Raw genomic sequence first — 25,406 nt, 5'->3', positions numbered from 1 at the left:
CATATGCAAATGAGCCCTAAAGAGGCTAATTACGCCTGGGCCCCGCTCGGCTTAACCCGCTGAGCACCGGCCTGGGCACCTGCGCAAGCAGCGCGGCTGGCTGGGCCCAAATTCCCTCTCCGTGCTCCCAAAATTCCCTTAATCTTCCCCAAAATTCCCTCTCCGTGTTCCCCAAAATTCCCTTTCCGTGCTCCCAAAATTCCCTTAATCATCCCAAAATTCCCTCTCCGTCATCCCCAAAATTCCCTCTCCGTGCTCCCAAAAATTCCCTCTCCGTGCTCCCAAAATTCCCTCTCCATCCTCCCAAAATTCCCCTCTTAAATCATCCCAAAATTCGCTCTCCGTCATCCCCAAAATTCCCTCTCCGTGCTCCCAAAAATTCCCTCTCCGTGCTCCCAAAATTCCCCTTAATCATCCCAAAATTCCCTCTCCGTGCTCCCAAAAATCCCCTTAATCATCCCAAAATTCCCTCTCCGTGCTCCCAAAAATCTCCTCTTAATCATCCCAAAATTCCCTCTCAGTTCTCCCAAAAATCCCCTTAATCCTCCCCAAAATTCCCTCTCCGTCCTCGCAAAAATTCCTTCTCCATCCTCTCCAAAATTCCCTCTCCGTGCTCCCAAAATTCCCCTTAATCATCCCAAAATTCCCTCTCCGTGCTCCCAAAATTCCCTCTCCGTCCTCGCAAAAATTCCCTCTCCATCCTCACAAAATTCCCTCTCCGTGCTCCCAAAAATCTCCTCTTAATCATCCCAAAATTCCCTCTCCATCATCCCCAAAATTCCCTCTCTGTGCTCCCAAAAATCCCCTTAATCCTCCCAAAAATTCCCTCTCCATCCTCCCAAAATTCCCCTCTAAATCATCCCAAAATTCCTTTTCCATCCTCCCAAAAATTCCTTCTCGTCCTCCCAAAATCCCAACCCGTGTCTGCCTGTCCCGGAAAACCCTCGGGAATTTTTGGGAATATTTTTAGTTTTAGGGATATTTTTGGGAATATTTTTGGGATATTTTTGGGATATTTTTAGGGATATTTTTGGGAATATTTTTTGGGGAATGAGGCCACAGCTCCGGGGCTGGTGGGAATAATCTCGGAGAAAAACAGAATTTTCGGGAATCTTGCCACCCCACAATTTCCCAAGGGAATTTTTGCTTTAAAATCCTGGGAGAAAAAAATGGGATTTGGCCAAAGCCCAAATCCCAGGTGGATTTTCCTGCTGAAAACCGGGATAAAAGATGAAATCCAAGGCGTGGATCGGGGGAAATTCCCGGGAAATTGGGGATTTTTGGGGATCAGCTGGAATTTGGGGTCGAGCACCCGGCATGGAGGATCCCACAAAACCATCCCGGGTTTCCTGCTCCTAATTCCTGATTTTCCTGCTCCTAATTCCTGATTTTCCTCTCCTAATTCCTGATTTTCCTCTCCTAATTCCTGATTTTCCTCTCCTCATTCCTCGTTTTCCTCTCCTAATTCCTGATTTTCCTCTCCTCATTCCTCGTTTTCCTCTCCTAATTCCTGATTTTCCTCCTAATTCCTGATTTTCCTCTCCTCATTCCTCGTTTTCCTCTCCTAATTCCTGATTTTCCTCTCCTAATTCCTGATTTTCCTCCTAATTCCTGATTTTCCTCCTAATTCCTGATTTTCCTCTCCTCAATCCTGATTTTCCTCCTCCTAATTCCTGATTTTCCTCCTCCTAATTCCTGATTTTCCTCCTAATTCCTGATTTTCCTCTCCTAATTCCTGATTTTCCTCCTCCTAATTCCTGATTTTCCTCTCCTAATTCCTGATTTTCCTCTCCTCAATCCTGGTTTTCCTCCACCTCAACCCCAATATTCCTTCACCTGCTCAATTCTGCACCCCAATCCCATTCCCAATCCCATTCCCATTCCCATTCCCATTCCCATCCCCATTCCCATTCCCATTCCCATTCCCATTCCTTTTCCACCCCCCCCCTTCAGGATCCGGAATTTTCCCTCCTCGCCCCAAATTCTCCGGGATTTGGGAATTTCCCCATTCCCTGGATCTTCCCTCTGCTTTATTCCCCTTTGGATTTTTTGGGAATTGGGCGGTTCACCTCCTCAAAGGAATTGCCCTGACATTCCAGCTCGGGAATTTTTTTTTTTTCCTGTTGATTTCCCTGCAGAGAATTCCCGGAATTTTCCTCGGAATTCCCGAGGAAAAGCTCGGAATTCCGGCTTTGGCTCACCTGGTGGCAGCCCTGCAGGTTGGAATCTCGGCCATACGACGAGTACGAGCCTCGTTCCGTTTTACCTGGAGAAAAAACAAAAAAAAGAGGGAAAATCCCGATAAAACTCCGGGAAAACGGGCACGGGGGCTGAGCCAAGCTCATGAAAGGCGGGATGGAAAAATGGGAATTCTCCCATGGAATTCCGAGGTGCCGCCGTCAGCCTCAGCGGGGCGCTGGGAATGGCGGGAGCGCGGGGCCAGCCTTCGGCCTCGCTCCTGCTCGCTGCCGTCCCCTCTCCCAGTTCCAGTTCCCAATTCCCAATTCCCAATTCCCAGTTCCCAATTCCCAGTTCCCAATTCCCAGTTCCCATTTCCCAATTCCCAGTTCCCAGTTCCCAGTTCCCAGTTCCCAGTTCCCAGTTCCCAGTTCCCAATTCCCAGTTCCCAATTCCCAATTCCCAGTTCCCAGTTCCCAGTTCCCAATTCCCAGTTCCCAGTTCCCGATTCCCAGTTCCCAATTCCCAGTTCCCAGTTCCCAGTTCCCAATTCCCAATTCCCAGTTCCCAGTTCCCAATTCCCAATTCCCAGTTCCCAATTCCCAGTTCCCAGTTCCCAGTTCCCAGTTCCCGATTCCCAATTCCCAGTTCCCAGTTCCCAATTCCCAGTTCCCAATTCCCAATTCCCAGTTCCCAGTTCCCAGTTCCCAATTCCCAGTTCCCAGTTCCCGATTCCCAGTTCCCAATTCCCAGTTCCCAGTTCCCAGTTCCCAATTCCCAATTCCCAGTTCCCAGTTCCCAATTCCCAATTCCCAGTTCCCAATTCCCAGTTCCCAGTTCCCAGTTCCCAGTTCCCGATTCCCATTCCCTCTCCCAATTCCCAGTTCCCATTTCCCATTTCCCGTCCCCTCTCCCAATTCCCAATTCCCAGTTCCCAATTCCCAATTCCCATTTCCCATTCCCTCTCCCAATTCCCATTTCCCATTTCCCATTCCCCTCTCCCATTCCCCATTTCCCAATTCCCATTTCCCATTCCCTCTCCCATTCCCCATTTCCCAATTCCTATTTCCTCTCCCATTTCCCTCTCCCATTTCCCATTTCCTATTTCCCAATTCCCAATTCCCATTTCCCATTTCTCATTTCCCATTCCCCATTTCCTCTCCCATTCCCCATTTCCTCTCCCATTCCCCATTTCCTCTCCCATTCCCCATTCCCCATTTCCCATTCCCCAATTCCCATTCCCCATTTCCTCTCCCATTCCCCATTCCCCATTTCCCATTCCCCAATTCCCATTCCCCATTTCCCATTTCCCATTTCCCATTTCCCATTTCCCAATTCCCATTTCTCATTTCCCATTCCCCATTCCCCAATTCCCATTCCCCATTTCCCCATTTCCCATTTCCCATTTCCCATTTCCCAATTCCCATTTTCCGTTCCCTCTCCCAATTCCCATTTCCCATTCCCAATTCCCCATTTCCCATTCCCCTCTTCCATTTTGCATTTCCCATTTCTCATTCCCCATTCCCCATTTCCCCATTCCCATTCCCATTCCCATCCCCATCCCATTCCCATTCCCATCCCATTCCCATTCCCATCCCATTCCCATTCCCATTCCCATCCCCATCCCATTCCCATTCCCATCCCCATTCCCATTCCCATTCCCATTCCCATCCCCATCCCATTCCCATCCCATTCCCATCCCATTCCATTCCCATTCCATCCCCATTCCCATTCCATTCCCATCCCATTCCATTCCCATTCCCATTCCATTCCCATCCCATTCCCATCCCCACACCGGTGCCCATCCCACCCATCGACTCCAACTCGCCTTAATTTCACTCGGCAAGAAATATTTATCCCGAGCCAAAAAGCAAACCCCCCCCCAAATTACAAGTTGTCAACGCTCCCATCCGCGTGGGGGAGGAACACGGAATCATTCCCGGATAATCCGAGTGTTTCCATGACATCCGTGGGCACCGCGCCAGCGCTGCCGGCAGCCGGCGGGAGATCGACTTCATTTCGATTTTCATTGGGATTTTTATTATTATTATTATTATTATTTGAGGATTTCCACCTTCCCACCCAACCCTGAGCTGCTTTTCCCTCTTTGAGGGGTGGGAAACAAATCCCGAAATTCCCTCCTCGGAGTGGGAACAAATCCCGAAATTCAGGGAAGAGCTCCGCGGGATAAAACCGCGTCTCGCCCGAAATTTGGGATTTGGGAACCTGGAGATTTTTTCCCCCCCTTCCCATCACCACCATCATCCACATTTGGGGGATTTGATTGGGTTTGATGACTCTCCCCAAAAAAATAAATGAAATAAAAATAGAAATATCCCGCGGATGCTGCGGGATTTTCCAGCTCGGCTCGGAGCGTGCGGCGGATTGGTTTGGATTTTTTTTGGCAGCCGGACAACGGCGGCGAGGCCGGGGAAGGATCCGCTCGGCTCGAGGTGCCGGGCACGGCGCAGACAAAGGAGCTCTTGTTTCCCTGGCATGGCACACGCCTTGTCTCGCCCAAAAAATGCACAAAAAATGCACAAAAATGGTCCAAAAAATGCGCAAAAAATGCGCAAAAATGGTCCAAAAAATGCCCAAAAAATGCGCAAAAATGGTCCAAAAAATGCACAAAAAACGCGCAAAAAATGCCCAAAAAACGCGCAAAAAATACCCAAAAAACACACAAATAACATGCAAAAAACGCGCAAAAAAGGTCCAAAAAATACGCAAAAAATGCCCAAAAAATGTGCAAAAAATGCCCAAAACACACCCAAAAAACGCCCAAAAAAGGTCCAAAAAATGCACAAAAAACGCGCAAAAAATGCCCAAAACACACCCAAAAAACGCCCAAAAAAGGTCCAAAAAATGCACAAAAAATGCGCAAAAAATGCCCAAAACACACCCAAAAAACGCCCAAAAAAGGTCCAAAAAATGCACAAAAAACGCGCAAAAAATGCCCAAAACACACCCAAAAAACGCCCAAAAAAGGTCCAAAAAATGCGCAAAAAAGCGCAAAAAATGCCCAAAACACACCCAAAAAACGCCCAAAAAAGGTCCAAAAAATGCACAAAAAATGCGCAAAAAATGCCCAAAACACACCCAAAAAACGCCCAAAAAAGGTCCAAAAAATGCACAAAAAATGCGCAAAAAATGCCCAGAACACACCCAAAAAACGCCCAAAAAAGGTCCAAAAAATGCCCAGAAAACGCGCAAAAAACGCGCAAAAAACACCCAAAAAACGCGCAAAAAACGCGCAAAAAACACCCAAAAAACACGCAAAAAATTCCCAAAAAACACCCAAAAAATGCCCAAAAACCACGCTAATAACGCGCAAATAACGCGCAAAAAAAAGTCCGAAAAATGCACAAAAAACGCACAAAACACGTGTAAAAAATGCCCAAAAAACGCCCAAAAAACGCCCAAAAAACGCGCAAAAAACGCGCAAAAAATGTGCAAAAACCACGCAAAAACGCCCAAAAAACTCCCAAAAAACGCCCAAAAAATGGCGCAAAAAATGCCCAAAAAACGCTCAGAAAACGCCCAAAAAAACATGCAAAAAACGCCCAATAACCACCCAAAAACCGCCCAAAAAATGGCGCAAAAAATGCCCAAAAATGTGCAAAAAAACGCCCAAAAAAGACCCAAAAAACGCCCAAAAACCGCCCAAAAAACTGCGCTCCCCCTTCTAAGAACAAATTCCGTGACAAAGTAAATGGCCCCAAAAAAAAAAAAAAAAAAAACCAAATTCAAGAATTCCCAAATCCCGCCGGGAACGCGGATTTGGGCGGAAATTCCCAAATATTCCCGGAGTCCTCCTCTCTCCGGGAGAATTATGGGAACGGAATCCATATTATATCCCTAATTATATCTATAATATTCATATTATTAATTAATGGCCACCACCCCTTGGAATGCTCAGGGTAATCCATATTATATCCCTAATTATATCTATAATATTCATATTATTAATTAATGGCCACCACCCCTTGGAATGCTCAGGGTAATCCATATTATATCCCTAATTATATCTATAATATTCATATTATTAATTAATGGCACCACCCCTTGGAATGCACAGGATAATCCATATTATATCCCTAAATTGATCTATAATATCCATATTATTAATTAATGGCCACCACCCCTTGGAATGCACAGGATAATCCATATTATATCCCTAAATTGATCTATAATATTCCTATTATTAATTAATGGCCACCACCCCTTGGAATGCACAGGATAATCCATATTATATCCCTAAATTGATCTATAATATTCCTATTATTAATTAATGGCCACCACCCCTTGGAATGCACAGGATAATCCATATTATATCCCTAAATTGATCTAAAATATTCATATTATATCCCTAAATTGATCTATAATATCCATATTATATCCCTAAATTGATCTATAATATTCCTATTATTAATTAATGGCCACCACCCCTTGGAATGCACAGGATAATCCATATTATATCCCTAAATTGATCTATAATATTCCTATTATTAATTAATGGCCACCACCCCTTGGAATGCACAGGATAATCCATATTATATCCCTAAATTGATCTAAAATATCCATATTATATCCCTAAATTGATCTAAAATATTCGTATTATATCCCTAAATTGATCTAAAATATCCATATTATATCCCTAAATTGATCTATAATATCCATATTATTAATTAATGGCCACCACCCCTTGGAATGTACAGGATAATCCATATTATATCCCTAAATTGATCTAAAATATTCGTATTATATCCCTAAATTGATCTATAATATTCCTATTATTAATTAATGGCCACTACCCCTTGGAATGCACAGGGTAATCCATATTATATCCCTAAATTGATCTATAATATCCATATTATATCCCTAATTAGATCTATAATATTATTAATTAATGGCACCACTCTTCCTATAAAACCACAGCCAATCCTCCCGTGAAGATTCGGGGTCCCGTTCCTAATTCCCACCAAATTCTCTTTATTCCCATCAAATTCTCTTTATTCCCATTCCTAATTCCCACCAAATTCTCTTTATTCCCATTCCTAATTCCCACCAAATTCTCTTTATTCCCATTCCTAATTCCCACCAAATTCTCTTTATTCCCATTCCTAATTCCCACCAAATTCTCTTTATTCCCATTCCTAATTCCCACCAAATTATCTTTATTCCCATTCCTAATTCCCACCAAATTCTCTTTATTCCTATTCTTAATTCCCACCAAATTCTGTTTATTCCCACCCAAATTCTCTTTATTCCCACCAAATTCTCTTTATTCCCATTCCCAATTCCCACCAAATTCTCTTTATTCCCACCAAATTCTCTTTATTCCCATTCCCAATTCCCACCAAATTCTCTTTATTCCCACCAAATTCTCTTTATTCCCATTCCTAATTCCCACCAAATTCTCTTTATTCCCATTCCCAATTCCCACCAAATTCTGTTTATTCCCATTTCCAATTCCCACCAAATTCTCTTTATTCCCATTCCCAATTCCCACCAAATTCTGTTTATTCCCATTTCCAATTCCCACCAAATTCTCTTTATTCCCATTCCTAATTCCCACCAAATTCCGTTAATTCCCACCAAATTCTCTTTATTCCCATTCCCAATTCCCACCAAATTCTCTTTATTCCCATTCCCAATTCCCACCAAATTCTCTTTACTCCCATTCCCAATTCCCACCAAATTCTCTTTACTCCCATTCCCAATTTTTGGCCTTTTTTTGGGATTCAAACCCTCCCAAAATTCCCAAAAAACAAGCCAAACCCCCTTTTGGAAATGCAGACAACACAGATTTTTGGGAAGAAGGGATCAAAGTTTTGCCCGGAATTCCCCGCACTGGAATTTTTTTGGTTTTTTCTCACCCGTTTTTTGGAATTTTTTTGGGAATTTTTTTGGGAATTTGGTGATGAGGACTGGAAGGAGTTAATTCCCTCCCCTTCATTTGCATCTGGTGCTTTTAATGTGATTTTTGGTTTTTTTGGGTTTTTTTTTTCCTTTTCTTTCCCTGAAAAAAAAGTTGGCAGAGCCGCCGATTTTCCATAATGCAAACGTTTGGGAATTGTGAGCGGAATGAAACCGATCCAATCTCCTGCCTGCGACATGAATTTTCATTAATTACAACCTTGTCAGCAAAAGCATTATCAAAGCTGAATATGAAAATGCTAATGAGCCCTCATTTGCATATTTTGCTTTGTTGGAATGTCATTAATTATTACATTTTATGATGATGAATGCAGCTGTCGAAGCTCTCCGATGCATAATTAGCCAGCAGAATGCCAGGAGCCGATCAGCACTTTTTTTTTTTGGGGGGAAAAAAATTAAAAAAAAAAAGCAGGGAAATTTTAATTTTTAATTTTGGGGGATTCTCCCCCAAAATTTTACGTGGGAGCGATGCGTTTTTCTCCAATTATTTGGGATTTTTTTTTGGGGGGTTTTTTAAACTTCATATTTTTTATTTTTTTGGTCGGTTCGGAGCGGCTCTTCGTATTATTAAAAAAAAACAAAAAAAAACCAAAAAATCGTTATTCCGGCTTAATTAATGCCACGCTTAATTATACCGCCGTGATGTCAGCGGTTTTAATTAAGCGCTGGCTCGGGGACAAGAGAACTCCTCGCCGCAGTAAGAGTTGCGCGGCGGCGGCGCCGCTGCATGGGTGCTGCTGCTGCATGGGTGCTGCTGCATGGGTGCTGCTGCATGGGTGCTGCTGCTGCATGGGTGCTGCTGCAGGGGAGGGGAGGGAAAAGGAGGGAAAAGGAGGGAAAAGGAGGGAATGGAAAGAAAAGGAGGGAATGGAAGGAAAAGGAGGGAATGGAAAAGGAGGGAATGGAAGGGAAAGGAGGGAATGGAAAAGGAGGGAATGGAAGGGAAAAGGAGGGAATGGAAGGAGAAAGGAATGAAGGAAAAGGAGGGAAGGGAAGGGAAATGAGGGAATGGAAGGAAAAGGAGGGAATGGGAGGAAAAGGAGGGAATGGGAGGAAAAGGAGGGAATGGAAGGAAAAAGGAATGAAGGGAAAGGAGGGAATGGAAAGAAAAGGAGGGAATGGAAGGAAAAGGAGGGAATGGAAAAGAAAAGGAATGAAGGGAAAGGAGGGAATGGAAGGAAAAGGAGGGAATGGAAGGAGAAAGGAATGAAGGAAAATGAGGGAATGGAAAAGGAGGGAATGGGAGGAAAAAGGAATGAAGGGAAATGAGGGAATGGAAGGGAAAGGAGGGAATGAAGGGAAAGGAGGGAATGGAAGGAAAAGGAGGGAATGGAAAAGGAGGGAATGGAAGGAGAAAGGAATGAAGGGAAAGGAGGGAATGGAAGGAGAAAGGAATGAAGGAAAAGGAGGGAATGGAAGGAGAAAGCAATGAAGGGAAAGGAGGGAATGGAAGGAGAAAGGAATGAAGGAAAAGGAGGGAATGGAAGGAGAAAGGAATGAAGGGAAAGGAGGGAATGGGAGGAAAAAGGAATGAAAAGGAGGGAATGGGAGGAAAAGGAGGGAATGGAAGGAGAAAGGAATGAAGGAAAAGGAGGGAATGAAGGGAAAGGAGGGAATGGAAGGAGAAAGGAATGAAGGAAAAGGAGGGAATGAAGGGAAAGGAGGGAATGGAAGGAGAAAGGAGGGAATGGAAGGAAAAGGAGGGAATGAAGGAAAAGGAGGGAATGGAAGGAAAAGGAGGGAATGAAGGGAAATGAGGGAATGGGAGGGAAAGAAAAGGAGGGAATGAAGGGAAAGGAGGGAATGGAAGGGAAAGGAGGGAATAGAAAAGGAGGGAATGAAGGGAAAGGAGGGAACGCTGCTGCGGGAAGCCGCCGGAGGAGCGGGAGCAGATGGGCCCATTCCACATGAGCAAGCCGATCAATCACAGCTGAAGGGCCCAGGTGTGGCGCAGCCGGGCGGCGCCGCCCCGTTTCACAGGCTGGCACACACGGCCCCGGCCCGGCGTGCCCGGCCTGGCGGCACGAGTGCTGGGCACGGGGCCTTCCCCGGGCTGTGGGGGTGTGCCCTTTGCCGTGCCATGGGGGTGCCATGGAGCTGTGCCCTTTGCCGTGCCATGGGGTTGCCATGGAGCTGTGCCCTTCCCTGTGCCATGGAGGTGCCATGGAGCTGTGCCCTTCCCTGATCCCATACCCCGTGCCATGGAGGTGCCATGGAGCTGTGCCCTTCCCTGATCCCATGGAGCTGTGCCCTTCCCTGATCCCATGGAGCTGTGCCCTTCCCTGTGCCATGGAGCTGTGCCCTTCCCTGATCCTATGGAGCTGTGCCCTTCCCTGTGCCACGGAGGTGCCATGGAGCTGTGCCCTTCCCTGATCCCATACCCCGTGCCATGGAGGTGCCATGGAGCTGTGCCCTTCCCTGATCCTATGGAGCTGTGCCCTTCCCTGTGCCACGGAGGTGCCATGGAGCTGTGCCCTTCCCTGATCCCATACCCCGTGCCATGGAGGTGCCATGGAGCTGTGCCCTTCCCTGATCCCATACCCCGTGCCATGGAGCTGTGCCCTTCCCCGTGCCATGGAGCTGTGCCCTTCCCCGTGCCATGGAGCTGTGCCCTTCCCCGTGCCATGGAGCTGTGCCCTTTGCTGTGCCATGGAGCTGTGCCCTTCCCTGATCCCATAAACCTGGGATCCCACAGACCTGGGATCCCACACATCCTTCCCTTCCCTTCCCTTCCCTTCCCTTCCCTTCCCTTCCCTTCCCTTCCCTTCCCTTCCCTTCCCTTCCCTTCCCTTCCCTTCCCTTCCCTTCCCTTCCCTTCCCTTCCCTTCCCTTCCCTTCCCTTCCCTTCCCTTCCCTTCCCTTCCCTTCCCTTCCCTTCCCTTCCCTTCCCTTCCCTCCCCTCCCCTCCCCTCCCCTCCCCTCCCCTCCCCTCCCGTTCCCTTTTGGGATTTCAGGAATTCAGGAATTCCGGGATGAGGGATCCACACCCCAAAACGATCAGGACCACCGCTCCCCGTGCGGCGCCTGCGAGAGCAGAGCCGAAGCTTCCCGAGCTGAAAAATTCCCTGCTCTCCACCCCTCTGGAATTTGCCAAGCTTTTGGAAGCTGCCTGAACTGCAACAGCTGCTGCATTAATAATAGACAGAAAATTGCAATTTCTGAGGCGCACACGACGCTTTTCCAAGCAGACTCCCATTTTTTTTTCCCGGGAACGACTGGAGCTGGTTCTGTCCCCCCTCACCTGCTGTCCCTGGATTCATTTTGCACACGTTTACCTGAACAAACTCCCCATTTATTTTTATTTTTATTTTTATTTTTATTTTTATTTTTATTTTTATTTTTATTTTTATTTTTATTTTTATTTTTATTTTTATTTTATTTTTTCCCCCCCTCTCTCTCTCCATCCCAAAGGCATGGCGGCACAAGAGGCTGCTCGCCTCGTGCCCACCCAGGAGATCCACCAAAAGCCAGGAGATCTCCGGTGATCCCACACCAAAGCCCAGCTCCACCTGGCCCACGCACCCAAGGGTGACGGAGGAACAGGGCAGAGACCTCACAGGAAAATCCCCAGGAATCCACTGAGAACTGGCCCAAATTCCAAACCTCAGCCCCGATGCACGCCGGGGTATATTTGGCAAATATAAATCCTTGCCAGATTTGGCCAGAATGTTTTGTTTGGAATTTTTGACTCAACCTTTCCAGGGATGTCACCTCCTCAGCTGCAAGGTTGGGAGGGAGGAATGGGAAAGCTCCAAAAGAGCAGCCAAAGGTGTCCCAGTTCATCCCTGCACATCCCAGTTCAGCCCTGCACGTCCCAGTTCATCCCTGCATGTCCCAGTTCATCCCAGTTCATCCCTGCACATCCCAGTTCATCCCAGTTCACCCCTGCACATCCCAGTTCATCCCTCACATCCCAGTTCAGCCCTGCACATCCCAGTTCATCCCTCACATCCCAGTTCACCCCTGCACATCCCAGTTCATCCCAGTTCATCCCTCACATCCCAGTTCATCCCAGTTCATCCCTCACATCCCAGTTCATCCCAGTTCATCCCTCACATCCCAGTTCATCCCTCACATCCCAGTTCATCCCTGCACATCCCAGTTCACCCCTGCACATCCCAGTTCATCCCAGTTCACCCCTGCACATCCCAGTTCATCCCTCACATCCCAGTTCACCCCTGCACATCCCAGTTCATCCCTCACATCCCAGTTCACCCCTGCACATCCCAGTTCATCCCTGCACATCCCAGTTCAGCCCTGCACATCCCAGTTCATCCCTCACATCCCAGTTCATCCCTGCACATCCCAGTTCATCCCTGCACGTCCCAGTTCATCCCTGCATGTCCCAGTTCATCCCTCACGTCCCAGTTCATCCCTGCACATCCCAGTTCATCCCTGCACATCCCAGTCCAGCCACATCCCAGTCCAGCCACATCCCAGTCCAGTCCTCACATCCCAGTTCATCCCAGTTCATCCCTGCACATCCCAGTTCATCCCTCACATCCCAGTCCAGCCACATCCCAGTTCATCCCAGTTCATCCCTCACATCCCAGTTCATCCCAGTTCACCCCTCACATCCCAGTTCACCCCTCACATCCCAGTTCATCCCAGTTCACCCCTCACATCCCAGTTCAGCCCTGCATGGAAGGCTTTGCCCAGGAAGGACCTTTCCTTCCTTCTTTCCCAATTCTGGGAATGTCTCCTCTCTGCTTTAACCCACCGTGTGATCACCCAGCCTGGAATAATCCCTATTTCCTTCAACATTTCTCCCCTCTCTCCTGGGAAATTTAGAACCCATTCTGACATCTTGCAAACACTGAGGTGAAAAACCCATTTCTTTCTTTTTTTTTTTTTAATTTTTTTTTTTTTTTTTTAGCAGCATCTACATCATCTATCAAGAAATCCTCCTAAAATTCCCTGGAGGATCCTCTGCCTCCTCTCCCAAGGAAGGAAACTCACTGTGCCCTGCATGAAGAAGGAAAAGCCTGCAGGGAACGTGGGCTCAACCCCCCGCTCGGTTCTTTTGCAGCACCCAAAAAGTTGATTTTATTTATCTAACTCCTCCTTTAATTCCCCATCTCTCCACGCTGAGAAGTTCAGACTTCAGGGCCGGGCTGCGAATGCTTATTAATTAAACTCAGCTTTGTTGGACATTCTGGGTTTTAACTAAGAGCATAACAAACCCTTTGTTTTTTCCCTGCTTAACGGAGCGTGACCGCCTATGGAAATGACCCACTAATTCACCAAATTTGTTTTGTTTCCCAGTTTTTCCCACATGTCCATTTTGCCAGCTGTAATGCAAATCTCCACCCCGCTAGCCAAGGGGGCACCTCGGGGTGCTGCAGTCATTTTAAGGGGGTTGCAACCACTTCAAGCAGGCAGCTCCAACCAGAAAAGACCCCCCCCCAAAAAAAAACCAAAAAAAAAAGCAGCAATTCATTCCCAAAACCCTTCTGCAGGAATGCTTTCGTTCCCATTTGCATTTCTTTGTGGTGTTGGGGCTTTTGGGAACAATTCTTTTGATGCACGGAATGGCTTTTCTTGTTGGAAGGGGTTGAAAAATCCACATTATTCCCAATTCCTCGCTGCGCCTTCTCGCTTCCCCAAATCCAGCATCCCTATAAATGGAGTTCTCCTCTCTCCGTGAGGATTTCCAGTTTGGGGGTGTGGGCAGGAATTTGGGGGTGTGGGCAGGAATTTAGGGGTGTGGGCAGGAATTTAGGGGTGTGGGCAGCACTTTGGGATTAAGGACAGGAGCCTGGGATTAGGGACAGGAGCCCAGAATTAATTAAGGACAGGAGCCCAGAATTAAGGACAGGAGTCCACAAGGAGCCTGGGATTAGGGACAGGAGCCCAGAATTAAGACAGGAGCCCAGAATTAATTAAGGACAGGAGCCCAGAATTAAGACAGGAGCCCAGAATTAAGACAGGAGCCCACAATTAAGGACAGGAGTCCACAAGGAGCCTGGGATTAGGGACAGGAGCCCAGAATTAAGACAGGAGCCCAGAATTAAGGACAGGAGCCCAGAATTAAGACAGGAGCCTGGGATTAGGGACAGGAGCCCAGAATTAGGGACAGGAGCCCAGAATTAGGGACAGGAGCCCAGGATCAGGGACAGGAGCCCAGAATTAAGGACAGGAGCCCAGGATCAGGGACAGGAGCCCAGAATTAAGGACAGGAGCCCAGAATTAGGGACAGGAGCCCAGGATCAGGGACAGGAGCCTGGGATCAGGGACAGGAGCCCGGGATTAGGGACAGGAGCCCAGAATTAAGACAGGAGCCTGGGATTAGGGACAGGAGCCCAGGATCAGGGACAGGAGCCTGGGATTAGGGACAGGAGCCCAGAATTAAGGACAGGAGCCCAGGATTAAGGACAGGAGCCCAGGATTAAGGACAGGAGCCCAGAATTAAGGACAGGAGCCTGGGATTAGGGACAGGAGCCCGGGATCAGGGACAGGAGCCCAGGATCAGGGACAGGAGCCTGGGATTAGGGACAGGAGCCTGGGATCAGGGACAGGAGCCCAGAATTAAGACAGGAGCCCAGAATTAAGGACAGGAGCCCAGGATTAAGGACAGGAGCCTGGGATTAAGGACAGGAGCCCAGGATCAGGGACAGGAGGTGCTCCTCTGCCTGCAGACATGCCAACTCCAGCTTGTCACTCCACAGAACTCCTTCCAAACCGCTCGGAGCTGTTTGAGTCCGAGTGGTAAGGAATGTAAACTTCCCTGCGCCGTCTTGGAGGACAAACTCATATTTCAAAGCTCCTCTCCTGCGACAGGAATTGCCACAGTCGACAGTTTCTATTTATACATCTGCTGCTGCTTCCCAAAGAAATGGAGATGTCCTTGTCATTCCTTTTCTCCGGGACCGCAGCTGAATGCTGCTGAGCTCGGAATCCTGACTGGCAGAGCTTACAAATCCATTAACTCTCCATTGGGAATGGGAATTTTTTCATCTCTGGGATGGAGGAAGGTGGCCCTGCCCGTGCAGGGATGGCACGATTCCCTAAAATGCCCCATCCCAAACCGTTCCCTGACTCCAGTGACTCGGGAGGTGGCACCAGGTTGCTCCAAGCTCCATCCCTGGAATTCCTGGATGCTTTTTGGCCCTTTCCCTCCCGTTTGCCCGTGTCCCTTTCGCAGCTGCCATAACAGAGGTGGTGTGAAAAAGGAATTTGTGTTCCCGCCGTGCCAGACGCTGAGGGAGAAAAATCCCAAATCTGCCAGGCTGCAATGTAATCCCATTTGAGGAAAATGTTGAAATCATTCCTGCAGAAGGTTAAAAAAAAAAATTACGGAGCGGGCTGAGTCAGAGGCACAGCATGGAAAATTTCATCCCAAATGTTTACAGTTTAGCAATTGAAAGCGAGGCCTTTTAATGCTGTGTTGGGTAAACTTCACTAATCTGCAAAAAAATCCCAGTTCTCCTCAGAATAACGGGAACGGAATCAAAGCCACCGGGATGAAAAGCGTCGCTCGAGACGGGGAAAATCCCATTAAAAACGGGCACCCGGCAGCCCAGGAACCCTGGGTGAACATTCCTGCAGGATGGCATGGTGGAAAAGTGGGATATTCCCTGAGAAGGGGAAAATCCCATTAAAAACGGGCACCCGGCAGCCAAGGAACCCTGGGTGAACATTCCTGCAGGATGGCATGGTGGAAAAGTGGGATATTCCCTGAGAAGGGGAAAATCCCATTAAAAACGGGCACCCAGCAGCCCAGGAACCCTGGGTGAACATTCCTGCAGGATGGCATGGTGGTGAAACGGGCACAGATATTCCCAGGTTGGCACACGGATCCGGGGCACCCAGCAGCTCCGTGGTGGGATCCGCTGCCTCGGAAGGGATCACAGGGTCGGATCAGCGGTGCCACCCGGGCGATGCCCACGGTGCCAGCCTGCTGCCCCTGGAGTCCTTCCCGCAGGAAAAGGCTGCACCAGGTTCCAGGGGGTGAGGAGGCACGTTTTCCCTTTTGGAAGGGGATAAATCCCTTCCCAGGAGGTCACCTGGGAGCTGGGGACAGGATGAGTGCTGGCCCTGGCTGCAGCCAGCTGTCATGGGCATTGGCATTGCCACTGTCACTGCCATTCCCATTGCCATTGCCATTGGCATTGGCATTGCCACTGTCACTGCCATTCCCATCGCCATTGCCATTGGCATTGGCATTGCCACTGTCACTGCCATTCCCATCGCCATTGCCATTGGCATTGGCATTGCCACTGTCACTGTCACTGCCATTCCCATTGCCATTGCCACTGTCACTGCCATTCCCATCACCATTGCCATTGGCATTGGCATTGGCATTGGCATTGCCACTGTCACTGCCATTGCCATTGCCATTGCCATTGGCATTGGCATTGCCATTGTCACTGCCATTCCCATCGCCATTGCCATTGGCATTGCCACTGTCACTGCCATTCCCATCGCCATTGCCATTGCCACTGTCACTGCCATTCCCATCGCCATTGCCATTGGCATTGGCATTGCCACTGTCACTGCCATTCCCATCGCCATTGCCATTGGCATTGGCATTGCCACTGCCATTCTATCCCATCGCCATTGCCATTGTCATTGGCATTGCCACTGTCACTGCCATTCCCATTGCCATTCCCATTGCCATTGCCATTGCCATTGCCATTGTCATTGCCATTGCCACTGCCATTGTCATTGTCACTGCCATTCCCATTCCCATTCCCCTTGGCACTGCCATTGCCATTGCCATTGCCATTGTCATTGCCATTGCCACTGCCATTGTCATTGTCACTGCCATTCCCATTCCCATTCCCCTTGGCACTGCCACTGTCACTGCCATTCCCATCGCCATTGCAAATGTCATTGCCACTGCCACTGCCATTCTATCCCATTGTCACTGCCACTGCCATTGCCATTGCCATTGCCATTGCCATTCCCATTCCCATTGGCACTGCCATTGCCATTGCCATTCCCATTCCCATTCCCATTCCCATTGCCATTGCCATTGCCACTGCCATTGCGATTGTCACTGCCATTGTCACTGCCATTGCCATTGCCATTCCCATTCCCATTTCCATTGCCATTGTCACTGCCATTGTCACTGCCATTGCCATTGTCACTGCCACTGGCACTGCCATTGTCACTGCCATTGCCATTGCCATTGTCACTGCCATTCCCATTCCCATTTCCATTGCCATTGTCACTGCCATTGCCATTGCCATTCCCATTCCCATTCCCATTCCCACTGCCATTGCCATTCCCATTTCCATTGCCATTGTCACTGCCATTGCCATTGCCATTCCCATTGCCATTGCCATTGCCATTGTCACTGCCATTGTCACTGCCATTGCCATTGCCATTGTCACTCCCATTCCCACTGGCACTGCCATTGCCATTCCCACCGGGCACCACGCGTTGCCTCCCAGCCCAGGCCCTGCCTGGTGCTTCACCCATCCCACTTCCCCAGGGAGCACAGCTGGGAACGCCCCCCGAGGGCACGGAGCGGAACCCGGACGGATGGACGGACGGACGGCGACAAGCTCCGACAGCGTCCAACGCTCCCGACCGTTTGGAGCACGGCCCAGCCTGAGCGTGACCCCGATTGTGACATCATTTATTGACTTCCATCCAACTCCTTAATCAGCCTGCATTAATTAACACAGCAATGGCTCCTCATAAGCCTCCAGCACCGAATCCCGGGATCGTTCCGGTTGGAAAAGATCTCCAGGAGCATGGAAGCCCTCCCTCCCACTCCAAACAACACTGCCATCGTCCTCCACCTCCTATTTCTCTGATCCCTTTGGAATTTATTGATTAGGATATCGAGAAACTTTCCCTGCTTTAAAAATCCCATCCCAAGCGTGTCCCGGGAAAGAGCCAAACGGAATTTTGCATCACAAAAACGCAGTTATAGGCACAAAGCATCGGGAAAATGGATATAAAACACTAAATACCATCACAGCACATTTTTCACACCGTAAAAAAACAGAGAGTTGAAACAAATCTCTGTTCCCACCTTCCTGCCAAGCCCAAAACATGAGGACGGGGGCTTGAAGGCCCCCGGATTTTATTGCTAGTCCATTGATCCCACCTCCCCAGCCCCCGATCAGGGAAGAAATTCCATGTTCTTACTTTGTATTCTGGAATTGACAAAGGGAGGAGAGAGATTGTCGTGTGAGCCGAGGTCTCTGCTCGCCATGTGGTCATAGTGAGTCCCATCTCCATAGTTCTGGCGAGAAATGGGGGGGAAAAAAGAAAAAAAACACAGTTTTACACCTTGCAACAGCCTCGCCCCAACCAGAAATCCACACAATTCCTTATCCATCAGAAGGTTGCCCTAAGGAAAATGGTTCCTGTGGTTTTTTTTCCACCCCCCCACCCCGCTGGCTGGTCCGGAACGTCACATTCCAGGGATTTTAGCGTCGTTTTTCCGACGCTCAGCTCATTGACGGGACTGCAGGCCTGGGATGATGCTCCTGAAATTCCGTGCGGGGCAGAGCAGCACAAATCCCTCTCGGAGGAGTCCTCCTGCTTCAAGCTGGAAGAAAAGGCTCCGGAGGAACCGGGGCTCCCGCTGTGGGAATTCCATTCCAGCAGGAAAAAGCGAGGTCAGGCTGTTTGCGGAATAATTCCGCGACTTAATGCCCGGCCTCGATTCAAATTCCCGAATCCTTCCCAGGCTCGTGCTCCTTTTCTTTCTATCTCCCCCCACTTCATTCAAGGCTTTGGAGGCAGAAATAATCGGTGTGTGCCAATTCCCCATTTCCTTTTCAAAACATTTTTCCCTCGGAAGCAATACAAGTGTCAAGGGGGGAAAAAAAAAAAAGAAAAAAAAAGAAAAAAAAAAGAAAAAAAAAGGGCAGGAAAATCAAAGTGACAGATGGGAGCGGGAATGACGTCAGGGATGCAAAGCAGGACGCAAGAAGAAAAGGTGCTGGGATTCCTTCCTCGCGGGCAGGCGAAGGAAGGCTGAGCCTGAGGAGGGGATGAAGGACTTGCTCTTCCTCGTTACTCCGGAGCTGCACGGCGCCGATCCTTCGAGTTAATTGGGAAATAATTAAGGAGTAATTGAAAGGTGTTTTGATAAGGGTGTGAGGAAGGAGTTTTTTGCAGGAGCTGGGCCCAGCCTGCTCTGGTTGGGATGGGGTTGCTCCCACTGGGAGGATCCAGCTGTGCTCTTGTCACCATGCTGAGGTGTCACCAAAAATGTGCCCAATTGTCCACCCGGGCCCAGCTGTGTCCTGCATCCCAGCGAACGCCGAGCCGGAGCTCGGGAATTCTGCTCCCTGATGGGTGGGCTGGCCTGGATGCTCCAGGGACAGAATTCCCTGAGGAGAAGGGATTGAACCCCACGCTGCAGCGGGTGAGGTGGGAAGGGCAAGGAAGTCACAGCACAGGGAGGAGGGCTGGGCATCACCTCCGATCCCAAAATCCCCAAAAATCCACGGGCTGGGAAGCAGCCTCTGCTCCACCCGTGCTTTTGGGGTCGGGGGACGGCCTGAGCCCGTCGGGAATTGGTTAATGGGTGTTCACAGATGGTCAGGAACGCTTTGGGGTGGAAGGATCTCACGGATGGACTCGGCTTCTCCCACAGCCAGAGCCCGTGGCAGGCTGAGGGTTGCAATGGAACATTCCAAGGAGCCATTTTAATGAGAATCCGAGTTCCCGGGCCGCCTCGGCTCCCGGGATCACACATTTCCATCTGCAGCAAGCGCGCCTGGGGATAAAGATTAGATTCTACTTACCCGGGACGGACTCGGATGTCCTGCATTCCCCCAGGACCCTGAGCTAGTTCTGTCTTCTACATCTGTGGACAAAAAAGTTCTTTAGGCTTCGCGGAAATCATTGGCGCCTTTTGCGAGGGCACGGGGAAATTAACGGTTCCAATTAATCTCCCGGTGCCTTTAATTAAGAAGCAGGCGTGAGGAGCCGAGGCTCCAGAACTCATCGGAATTCAGCACGATTCCCCAGTTCCTGCTCCAGAGGAACAGAGGGAGTGACCACACGAAGAGCTCGGGTGGGACAGAGCTGAGGTGAAGTTCACCCTGTGGCCTTTGCCACCACCCAGAAGATCTGCACTTCTCGCTGGCTGCTCTGGGGTGCAGGGGATTTTTAGGATTAAGCCAGGGATGTCTATCCCAGCTTGCTCCAAAGCCCTGTGGCACTGGCCTGGAGAATTCTCTACGTGGGTTAAACCCATCCAGGTTCTAGGATCAGCTGGAGGAAGGGAGAAGGTCACGAGCAGGTGCCGAGACTGAATCTGGGCACTTCCAAAATTCCCAACCCGACACGTTCACGGGAGTTTCATCCTTTCCCCAATTAGGATTTCTATTCTCTGTGTAATAGATGAACACATTAATAGCACGAGACACTCGAAGGTAAATATTTAATTAAGCTCCGGGAAAAAAAAAAAAATAAAAAGAAACTGTGGATCATTTCCCTGACAGATCCGATCAACCATTCCATTAGGTTAATTAGGCAGATTTTTTTAAAATATCAGTTGTGTTATGTAACAGGCAATTAAGTCGGGGAGCCCTGATCCATCTCCCACTCAGAACCACGGGATGCCATCCCAGGGTGTGACGGGCACAGCTCCTGAGCCAGCAGGAGCAGCGGGCTCCAGCCCTGGTGCCCACCCGGAGCGATCCTGGAAGGGAAGACACCCAAGAACCTGGGCCCAAAGGGATTTTTGGGGTGCTCCGAGCAGGGGCACGTCAGGGATGGGCACAGCCAGGATTTGAGCTGCATCTCCAGCACTTTTCTCCCAGGTTTTCCTGGGATTTCACCCACAAGGCGCCAAGCGCTCCCGACCCTCTGCGAAGCATCAGCGAGGAGCTTTAATGAAGTAACCCTGACGGATAAATCCATTTCTTTCTCCCTAATCAGATCCAAGCGGGTTGACACAAGGCAGGAACCGAGTGCAATTATTGGCTGGTAATTAGCAAAAGGCCCTTGAGCTTCTCATTAAAGCAATACCTCGCCACGGCCAGAGTTGGCAATGCTCTAAAGAAAGAAGTGGAGGGACCTCAGGACATCTCACTGCACAGCTCCTGCTGCTCCAAGCCCAAAACACTTCCAGGATGGGTTTGGAGGGACCTCAGGACATCTCACTGCACAGCTCCTGCCCAAAACACTTCCAGGATGGGCTGGAAATTCCAGGATTTGCAGGAATTGTCCAAAGCAGGACATCTCACTGCACAGCTCCTGCCCAAAACACTTCCAGGATGGGTTTGGAGGGACCTCAGGACATCTCACTGCACAGCTCCTGCCCAAAACACTTCCAGGATGGGCTGGAAATTCCAGGATTTGCAGGAATTGTCCAAAGCAAGCAGGGTGGGGCAGAGCCAAGATCCTTATCCCACTGCAGCAGGATAAACTTTGGGATTGCTGCTTCCCAAAACACCTTCAATTGGGCCTGCTAATCCCAATGGATTTCAACAAGCCTGGTTGGTGGATTGAGACCTTTCCTGCTGTTCCGCTCTTCAAAAGAACTTGGATTTATCCGAGTCTTACGTTGAAAAACTACATGAAAAAACCAAGCTCGACAAAATACAGAAGAAGGATTAAAGAGGAAGATCAAGGGAAGAAGAAACCTGGATATTTGATAAGCTAAAGGACTGGAAAATTTAAAATGCACATCCATTGATCCCATCTTTTTTTGAAGGTTTTGCTCTAAATATCATCAGGACGACATGAGAAGAAAAGCCCAAAACAACAGGCAGGGAAGGATGAAGGCCTCGAATACTTGGAAATTTCCCTTCTGCAATTCCACAATTTTTTCCTCCAAATACCCACGGGAGAGTTGGGAGACCCCAGCTGAGAAAGGACAGCGATGTCAACAAAACCTGAAGTGTTCCCAGCACAGGATGGCATTGTGCTGCAGGGCTGAGCTCACCCTTGCCCACGCCATCCCAGGAGCCAGCACGGCTCTTTTCCTATTTTTTTCCTATTTTTTTCCTGTTTTCCAGGCCCTGCTCTCCCTGTTCTGCTGTGTCCCTGCTCCTCTCAGCCTCCCAAAGCGTGCGTGGCTGAGAGGGTTCTTATTTCAACCTTTGCTTTGTTCCCTGGCCTTGGGTGGAAGGACATCCCCAACCCATCCCAAGGTTGAATCCAAAGCTCTCCTGGCCTCCACAGCTGCTCCTTACCCTTCCCTGGCCAGATTCTTGGCTCTTTTTGGGCACGCCTCACACCGAGGAATGCTCTGGCACTTTGGAGCGCCAGATTTTGGTGAGGAACCAAAATTTTGGAGGCTTTGAAGGCTTCTTCATCTCCTACCTCTGAGCTCTGCCCTTTACTGCTGCTACCTTTCAACCTGTCCATATGCTCGACAGAAACTTCCAGAGCTCCAGCCTGCTCCCAGAAGACAGCAGCTCCTTGCTGAGGGGGCTCATTAAAACCTGAGATCCTGGGAAACCACCTGGAAGGGAAAGATGGAAACGCTTCCATGGCTCAGCACCCCCACCCAGCAGCTCCTAATCAAGAGAGCACCTCTGTAATTCCAGCTGGGAAAGAGGCCCGGCATTCCGAGGTGGCTGCAGCACATCCTGTACTTTCTCAGCCGACGGGTCATTAAGAGCTAAATTATCCCACAAGTGTCTCGTGGAAGGAATAAATGACGGCCCTGCTGCACCACGGCAGGAGAAATTCAGCCACGTCTCCTGGAATGTGCTGCAGGACCCTGCTGGAATGTTCATCCCTGGCACTCGGCTTGGTGGCAACAGTGCAAAGCCAAGCCGAGGTCAGGAGGTGGAACTGAGGTGGGAACTGAGGTACAAACCAAACCCAGGAGGTGAAATTGTGGTGGAAACTCCGGCACAAAGCCAGGCCAAGCTGGAACTGAGGTGGAACTGAGGTGGAACTGAGGTGGAACAGAGGTGGAACTGAGGTGGAACTGAGGTACAAACCCAGGCCAAGCTGGAACAGAGGTGGAACTGAGGTGGAACAGAGGTGGAACTGAGGTGGAACTGAGGTGGGAACTGAGGTACAAACCAAACCCAGGAGGTGAAATTGTGGTGGAAACTCCGGCACAAAGCCAGGCCAAGCTGGAACTGAGGTGGAACTCTGGTACCAACCCAGGCCAAGCTGGAACTGAGGTGGAACTGAGGTACCAACCCAGGCCAAGCTGGAACTGAGGTGGAACTGAGGTGGAACTGAGGTGGAACTGAGGTGGAACTGAGGTACAAACCCAGGCCAAGCTGGAACTGAGGTGGAACTGAGGTACAAACCCAGGCCAAGCTGGAACTGAGGTGGAACTGAGGTGGAACTGAGGTGGAACTGTGGTACAAACCCAGCCCAAGCTGGAACAGAGGTGTGAGGTGGAACTGAGGTGGAACTGTGGTACAAACCCAGGCCAAGCTGGAACTGAGGTGGAACTGAGGTATAAACCCAGGCCAAGCTGGAACTGAGCTGGAACAGAGGTGGAACTGAGGTACAAACCCAGCCCAAGCTGGAACTGAGCTGGAACTGAGGTGGAACTGAGGTGGAACTGAGGTACAAACCCAGGCCAAGCTGGAACTGAGGTGGAACTGAGGCACAAACCCAGGCCAAGCTGGAACTGAGGTGGAACTGAGGTGGAACTGAGGTACAAACCCAGGCCAAGCTGGAACCGAGGTGGAACTGAGGTGGAACTGAGGTGGAACTGAGGTACAAACCAAACCCAGGAGGTGAAATTGTGGTGGAAACTCCGGCACAAAGCCAGGCCAAGCTGGAACTGAGGTGGAACTGAGGTACCAACCCAGCCCAAGCTGGAACTGAGGTGGAACTGAGCTGGAACTGAGGTGGAACTGAGGTACAAACCCAGGCCAAGCTGGAACTGAGGTGGAACTGTGGTACAAACCCAGGCCAAGCTGGAACTGAGCTGGAACTGAGGTGGAACTGAGGTGGAACTGAGGTGTGAAGTGGAACTGAGGTGGAACTGAGGTACAAACCCAGCCCAAGCTGGAACAGAGGTGGAACAGAGGTGGAACTGAGGTGGAACTGAGGTGGAACTGAGGTGTGAGGTGGAACTGAGGTGGAACTGAGGTACAAACCCAGCCCAAGCTGGAACAGAGGTGGAACAGAGGTGGAACTGAGGTGGAACTGAGGTGGAACTGAGGTGGAACAGAGGTGGAACTGAGGTGGAACTGAGGTGGAACTGAGGTGGAACTGAGGTGGAACTCTGGTACCAACCCAGCCCAAGCTGGAACAGAGGTGTGAGGTGGAACTGAGGTGGAACAGAGGTGTGAGGTGGAACCCGGCCGTGAGGGTGCCAGGACACCAGGCTTTGTCCCAGGACCACCCCAGGGAGCTGCCAAGCTCCGGCCCATCCTTTCTGCAGCCCCAGCCTCTTCCCGAGGTTTCGGAGCGTGGCAATTGTTATCCATCAGAATATGGTAATCGAGCTATTTTTACCCAGCTCCAGAACATATTTACAACCCACAGCATCCTTCCGACAACAATGCGACTGGGAAAACTGTAAAATATGGACCAATCATCCCCAAAACACCCAGCTAGCCTTCAACACCTCTTGGCATTTGGGACAGCAGCTCCACTTCCAAACATATGGCAGGCAAAGCTCTGCGTGCCGAGGAGAGACGGGCTTTGCTCCCCTCCTGTTTTTGCCCCTCTGCCCAAAATCCTTCCCGGGTCTGCCCCCGGAGGAGGGGATTTCCACAAATCCAGGATGGAGCTGGAGCCCAGTTGATTGAATTATCCGTGTTTAGAAGTGAGTAAACAAAGAGAGAGGTGGCTTTCATGAAAAGGGACAAACAGCTTGGGAGCAGCTGGAAGAGGTTTTTTTTTGTTGTTTTTTTTTTTCTATCCCAATTGCTGTTTTATTCCAGCTTTGAGTCACTTCTATTTGAATTTAGGCCAGAAATCTAAGACTGGTTTTTATTCACACGGGCAGCTCAAGCTGTGGACTCTCCATCCCGTTGGGCCCTTGGTAGAGCTGGAACGGGATTTTCCTGAGGGTCCTTCCAGCCCAAACCATCCCAGAAGCCACGGTGCAGCTGCAGGAATGTCACAATGAACTGGGAATTGTCATTTGTTCAAGGTTTGTCTTTAAAAGGGATAAAAGTGCTTTCTTTGTGCTGCAGGAAAGGATTTTTCTAGCACCCTGTGCTGGTTCCTCCGAGAAGCAAAGGGCAGCGTGGGTTTGGAGTTGATCTGAAGGAACAAATCCCAGCAGAGCCAAAGTAACCCAGGAAAGGCAGGAATTTCCTGGGAGGAAAGGCAGGATTTTCCTCAAGGAAAGGCAGGAATTTCCTCAAGGAAAGGCAGCATTTTCCTCGGAGGAAAGGCAGGATTTTCTTGGGAGGAAAGGCAGGAATTTCCTC

The 25,406-nt window shown here is 49.5% G+C and overlaps 1 protein-coding gene across 1 annotated transcript in view; it reads right to left on the bottom strand.

Annotated features, from left to right (window-relative positions):
* The window catches only part of TCF4 (transcription factor 4), a 96,479-nt gene that overhangs the window by 43,422 nt on the left and 27,651 nt on the right, over positions 1–25,406 (bottom strand). The window contains exons 4-6 of the mRNA XM_077790186.1: positions 19,836–19,897; positions 18,223–18,319; positions 2,202–2,266 (exon numbers count right to left, since the gene is read on the bottom strand). Of these exons, the coding sequence (XP_077646312.1) occupies positions 2,202–2,266; positions 18,223–18,319; positions 19,836–19,897 (224 nt within the window). The remainder of the gene's footprint in view (positions 1–2,201; positions 2,267–18,222; positions 18,320–19,835; positions 19,898–25,406) is intronic.

The sequence above is a fragment of the Lonchura striata genome, chromosome Z (assembly GCF_046129695.1).
Source record: "Lonchura striata isolate bLonStr1 chromosome Z, bLonStr1.mat, whole genome shotgun sequence".
NCBI lineage: Eukaryota > Metazoa > Chordata > Aves > Passeriformes > Estrildidae > Lonchura > Lonchura striata.
The sequence above is the reverse complement of the archived record's forward strand: the minus strand, read 5'-3'. Positions and strand labels throughout refer to the sequence as shown.